This window comes from Nicotiana tomentosiformis, chromosome 12 (assembly GCF_000390325.3).
Source record: "Nicotiana tomentosiformis chromosome 12, ASM39032v3, whole genome shotgun sequence".
In the NCBI taxonomy this organism is placed as follows: Eukaryota; Viridiplantae; Streptophyta; class Magnoliopsida; order Solanales; family Solanaceae; genus Nicotiana; species Nicotiana tomentosiformis.
In genome coordinates, this window is record NC_090823.1 from 120,571,292 (window position 1) to 120,577,731 (window position 6,440).

The 6,440-nt window shown below is 36.2% G+C and overlaps 1 protein-coding gene across 1 annotated transcript; it reads left to right on the forward strand.

Moving 5' to 3' along the window:
* The first annotated feature begins 211 nt into the window (after positions 1 to 211).
* LOC138903309 (uncharacterized) lies at positions 212 to 6,056 on the forward strand. The gene is made up of 10 exons (XM_070191255.1): positions 212 to 443; positions 798 to 973; positions 1,640 to 1,879; positions 2,234 to 2,361; positions 2,721 to 3,045; positions 3,166 to 3,338; positions 3,428 to 3,539; positions 3,603 to 3,964; positions 5,591 to 5,720; positions 5,859 to 6,056. The coding sequence occupies exons 1-10, from the start codon at positions 212 to 214 to the stop codon at positions 6,054 to 6,056; spliced, it is 2,076 nt and encodes a 691-aa protein (XP_070047356.1).
* The last annotated feature ends 384 nt before the right edge of the window (positions 6,057 to 6,440 follow it).

Genomic DNA, 6,440 nt, shown 5'->3' on the forward strand with positions numbered 1-6,440 from the left:
CACTTAATTTTTTGGGCTTCTACTCAGACTTCAAAGCTCCAACTTGTTCGATTTAGCTCCAAATTACCTAAATAGCTCAGAGTCATTTTTTACAAGGCATAAAACACATAATAAGTATAAATTACTATCATTTTAGCTCAAACACATGTAATAAGTGTAATTAGAGTGCAATACTATGGCTAAAATACGAGTTTCTAGCCTACCATTAGTAATGAAGATAGATGATTTAGAGCAAAAAAACACAACGACTACAACAGAAAATTCTCAGGTTTCATTTGATGATGAATTTGTAAAAGACGCCACAGTCACAGTTACTCACCAACAATTGTTGGTGCTAACTGGCACCAACAATTTCTCACTGTGGTATCGATCTATGCGAATTGCTCTGCTTGGCCGCTATAAGCTTGGAATTATGGATGGCAGATGGAAGAAGGAGCGATTTCGTAAAAAGTATTGGTACCAATAGGAAAGGTGAAATGCAATTGTATTGTCATGGCTAATGAATACAATTGCTCTGAACCTAATCAGTGGAATTTCTTACGCTACCAATGCTCATGCAGTATAGATGGATTTGTAAGAGCGATTTGACAAAGTAAATGATACTCGTTTCTAAAATTTACACAAAGCAATTGCTACTCTAAGTCAAGGTACTTCATTTGTTTCTTCTTATTATTCCAAGATTAAGGACCTTTGAGATGAAGCGGAGGCTCTAGTGCCCAGTCTTGGTTGTGATTGTGTCAAATCTAGGGATTTTATTGTGCATCTATGTAAATAGAAATTGTATCAATTTCTTATAGCTTTAAATGACTCCTACTCACAAGCTCGCAGTCAAGTTCTTATGATGAAACTAGTACCCTCTGTAAATCAAGCCTATGCTATGTTAGTCAGTGATGAGAGTCAAAGAGTTGTCGCAGCCACTGTTGGTATTTTAGATCCTCTATCTAATTTACACATTGGACACTATGAGTCAACTGTATTAGACAGTTTTAAACCAGCTGGCAATAAGATGTTCAGGAAAAATTATAACATATAGTGTGAGTTCGGCAAACTTAAATGACACATCAAATAAAACTGCTATAAAATTGTTGGTTACCCGCCTGATTTTAAGTATAAGAAGAAAGGAGGATCATCTAGCATTGATGCTTGCAATGTCTTCTCAAAGACACATAATGTGAATACACCTTAATATCCAGGTCTAAGAACTCCTGCACCTCAATTGTATATGCCTAAAGGTTGCATCTCAACTTCATCTCAATTGTCTACTACAGAAGGTCAATCCACCTCCTCTGTGCCAGTGCATCAGGAGCTTCCACAAGCTCCAATGACTCTCACAAAGGATTAATATGATCAAATTCTTCAATTTCTCAACAAGGTATCATGTTCCTCATCTGCGGCCTATACTGCAGGTATAAGTACTGTCTTCTTAGCTACTGATAATATACAAGAATGAATTATTGACACTGGTGCTACCGACCACACGGTCTCTGATCTCAGTTTGTTAACCAAGTTTAGTACAATTGATCCTCCTTACTCTAAGAAGGTATTGTTACCTAATAGAGATATTTCATAGATTAAACATATTGGTACTAGTGCCATATCAGAGAAAAGTACAATTAAAAATGTGCTTCATATACTACAGTTCAAGTTTAACTTGCTATCTATGTCAAATATTATCAAAGAGTTGTGGTGTTTAGTTGCCTTCTATCATGATTTTTGCATATTTGAGGATCTCTTCAATGGTAGGGTGAAGGTGATTGGTAGAGACTATAGAGGTCTACACATATTGCCTTCTTGGATTTCATCAACTGTCAATAAACAAACTGTAGAAGTTTCACTAGAAGCCACAAAGAATAAAGACATTTCTACTAAGGAGACACAAGTAAATGTGGATCTCAAATTATGACATAGAAGACTTGGTCATGTGTTATCATCAGTTCTTAATAAGTTATTTTTAATAAATCAAGAGAGTTGTATCTTTGTTGTGAAGGAGTGTTCTGTTTGTCCATGTGCCAAGCTGACTAGACTATCTTTTCCTAGTAGTACTAATAAAATTGTAGCTTGCTTCAACTTGTTACATTTAGATGTATGGGGATCATAGAACACTGTAAGTATTGATGGAAATAGATATTTTCTAACTGTGGTAGATGACTACTCTAGAATGACTTGGATGTTTCTTTTAAAACTCAAGTCAGATGTATGTGTTGTGTTGTATGATTTCTTGGTACATGTGAAGACACAGTTTAACAAACAAGTTAAGTGTGTTAGATCTGATAATGAAGCTAAATTTGTTAACTCTATCTGTGATACACTATTTAAAAGACTTGGTATTGTTCATCAAAGATTTTGTGTTTATAATCCTCAGTAAAATGGAGTTGCTGAGAGAAAAAACATAGTCACATTCTAGAAGTGTGTCGAGCCTTGAGGTTTCAGGGTCACATCCCATTAAAATTTTGGGGACATTGTGTGTTGGCATCTATATACCTTATTAATAGGATGCCCTTTTCATAGTTAGGTCACAGAACTTCATATGAATCGCTATATGGTAAGAAGCCATTTCTTGGGCATCTAAGAGTGCTAGACTGTATGTGCTATGCTAAAATTAACAATGAGACAAACAAACTAAAACCAAAACCAATTATTGCAGCACACATGGGCTACTCCTGTACTTAGAAGGGATATGTTCTTCTTAATCTTTCCACTAATTCCTTCTTTGTTAATAGAGATGTTTCATTTATAGAAGATATATTTCCATTTCAACAGCACTACTATAAGAAGCAACCATTATTTCTTGACACTTCTTCTTTCTCATTGCCATCTCCTATTGAGGAATGGTCTGCTCAAGATACTTTAGAAGTCTCTAGTCACAATTCTGATGATCTTGTGGGTTTTTCATCACCAACCAATAGTGATTCTTCTAATGTGAGTGAATTACCAGCTTATGAGCCAACAGATACTACAGTCTCTCCTTTTTCTTCTCCTGCTCTAAGAAGATCATCTAGGGACAAACATCCACCATTGTGGATAATGGAATTTGTCTCTATAAATGTACATCAGAACATTCCTTATAGAATGTCAACCTATTTGTCATATGACCAGTTGTTTCCTCATTATCAAGCATTCATTGCTTCTTCTTCTTTTGACGTTGAACCAGCCTAATATGTTCAGGAAATCAAATATCCTAGATGGGTAGATGCTATGAAGTTTGAGATTGTTGCATTAGAGGATAATCACACATGGGATATTATTGCTTTGCTTTCTAGGAAGAAAACCATTGAATGCAAATGGGTATACATGATTAAATACAAAGCTTCGGGTAAAATTGATAGGTTTAAAGCCAGGTTGGTTACCAAAGGCTAGAGTTAGAGGGAAGGAATCGATTATCAGGAGATATTTTCTCCTGTTGTTAAAATGGTTACAGTTAGGACAGTTCTCTCTATTGCTGCTATCCAACATTGGCATATTCATCAGATGGATGTGTCCAATTCTTTCCTACTGGTGGCATTTATGATGAGATTTACATGGAACTGTCTCTAGGATTTGTGAGTTAGGGAGGACATCAACCTGTATGAAGAATCATCAAATCCTTGTATGGCCTCGAACAGGCTCCTAGACAACGGAATGCAAAGTTGTCAAAGGTTGTGTTGCATTTTGGATTCACTCATAGTCAGTATGATCACTCATTGTTCATAAATAAAAGGTCAGGAAGTGATCTAATGTTTTTTCTTGTATATTTTAATGACATGATGATTACTGGCAGTCGTCTATTATTGATCACAGAAGCAAAGATTGCTTTGCAGCAGACTTTCAAAATGAAGGACCTAGGAGAGTTAAGATACTTTCTAGGGATTGAATTTGCTAGGTCTAAGAAGGGAATCCTAATGTATTACAGAAAGTACACATTGAAATTTATCTCTGATCTAGGAAGAGGAGTTGCAAAGGCAACAGCTACACCACTTGAACAAATGTAAGACTCACTACAATGGAATTTAATGATCATTTGAACAGTCCAAGTTAGGGGAGGATGCAAGTGTCTATCAGAAGCTTATAGGCAAGTTATTGTATTTAATAATAACAAAGCCAGATATTGCATTCAATATACAAACCTTAAGCTAGTTCTTACATCAGCCTAAGAAATCACATCTCTAAGCAGCCTTAAGAGTGGTCAAATATGTAAAAATATCAGCCTGGACAAAGAGTGCTTCTATCTAGCAAAACTGATAAAAGAATTATAGCCTATTGTGATACTGACTGGGCAGCTTTTCCACACTATAGAAAGTTTGTAATTGATTTTCTAGTTAAATTTGGAGATTCACTAATATCTTGAAAGTCCAAGAAACAAAGCACCATATCCAGAAGTTCAATTGAATCAGAATATAGAAGTCTAGCATCTACAATTGCAGAGTTAGCATGGATTCTGGGACTATTCAAGGAGATTGGAGTTGAGGTACAGTTACCAGCTGAGATCCACATTGATAGCAGAGAAGCAATGCAAATAGAAGCCAATCCAGTCTTTCATGAAAGAACTAAACATATAGAGATTGACTGCCACTTTATAAGAAAAATAATACATAAGGGACTGACCAAGACTCATTACATTTCCACCAGAGAACAACTAATAGACTTGCTAACCAAAGGCCTCGGTAGAGTACAATATGAATACCTTTGTTCCAAGCTAGGGATGCTAAATATGTTTTCACCACCTAGCTTGAGGTGGAGTGTTGGGAGTAACAAGACTTGATGGGTAGTTTAGACTATTTATAAACTAGTTAGTTAAGAAGTTTGTTAGTCCTTGACAGCTAAGCATAGATAAGTAATGTATAAAGAAGTCACGTATATTTTATTTTTCTCAACTTTTCAATAAAACAGTTTCTCTCCAAACACAGACCTTAATTTTCTCCCATTTCTCTGCATGTTATCTTCTTCATCAAGCTCTAAATTCTACAAACGTAACAAAAAAAAGAAAGACATGGATAGAGTTTTGCACATTGTGATTGGTGCTCTAGCCATTGTAACTTTGCTACAAGTCACAAAAGCCCGAACTATGCATCTAGTTGGAGACAACATGGGTTGGACAATCCTAACAATGGTGTGACAACTTACACAAATTGGACGTCTGAAAAAACATTCAGGGTTGGCGATATCTTAGGTACGTATTCTTGTGTAATACTTGCTACTTGCACAATTCATCTTTCAATTTTCTTTAGCTATGAACTCATGCTGATAGTGGCGTAGCTACCCTTTGCCAATCAAAAAACTACACAGCATAGATAGATCAAAATTTATTTTATGTATATATGTTGTATATTGAATCTCCTTGGATTATACCCCCTTTAGTGAAAATACCAACCCCGCCACTGCTCATGCATAAAACTATCATCAAGTTCAACATTCCTTATCTAATGATTTCTAGTTGTTTAAATTCTTAAAAAATTTACAATTCGTGACAAACCAACATGATGTGCTACAAGTACCAAAATTCTCATTCGATGTGTGTGGTTCACAAAATGCAATAGGAAATCTTTTCTTGTCGGACCAACAAATGTCACTCTTGACTCTGCTGGCGGTCACTACTTATTCGTACATTTGGTAGGTATTGTCAAGCTAGTCAGAAGCTAGCCATTAAAGTCTCCAGCTTTGATACACCAGTAGTTTCTGAACCTTCAGATTCTGCCACTCCCAGTGGAAGTGCTCTGCCTCCAGCTCCTTCATCCTCCACGATCGTACTCGCCAAATTTTTGCTATGTTTTATCTTCGATCATGTTCATCATTTTTCTTTAAGTAGAAGCCAAGAAGATTTCGACTAAACTTGTTATACTTAATTTACACTGCAACAAACCAATGATTGTTACTTCTGGAAGTTAAATGATGGTGCATTTGTGTACTTATTACTTTATGTTGATGACATGCTCATTTCAGCTAAGGATTTAATAGAAATTCACAATTTGAAAAGTCAGCTGAAAAGTGAATTTGAGATGAAAGATTTGGGGGCAGCTAAGAAAATCCTTGGCATGGAGATCAAAAGAGATCGAAAAGCCAACAGGCTATTCCTGACCTAGAATAAGTACTTGGAGAAAGTCTTAGAGAGGTTTGGCATGAAAGATGCTAAACCAGTTAGTACTCCTCTTGCTGCTCATTTTAAGTTATCAGCTGCTCAGTTCCCGCAGTCAGAGGAAGAAGAGAGGTACATGGAACAAATTTCTTATTCCAGTGCAGTCGGCAGTATTATGTATGCAATGGTTTGTACACGTCCAGATATTTCACAAGCAGTGAGTGTGGTAAGTCGGTATATGGCTTGCCCTGGTAAAGCACATTGGCAGGATGTGAAATGGATTCTCAGATACTTGCGAGGTACTTCAAACACACGTTTGGAGTTTGGGATAAATACTAACACTTTGGTTAGTTTTGTAGACTCAGATTATGCAGGTGATCTTGACAAAAGA

Bases quoted from the DNA above. Each gene is read 5' to 3' on its own strand.
- LOC138903309 (XM_070191255.1), top strand. From the start codon at position 212: ATGAAGATAGATGATTTAGAGCAAAAAAACACAACGACTACAACAGAA. The intron at 2,362-2,720 runs GTAAAATGGAGT...CTTTGTTAATAG, and splicing joins TTTTGTGTTTATAATCCTCA to AGATGTTTCATTTATAGAAG. The intron at 3,540-3,602 runs GTGAGTTAGGGA...GGCCTCGAACAG, and splicing joins TGGAACTGTCTCTAGGATTT to GCTCCTAGACAACGGAATGC.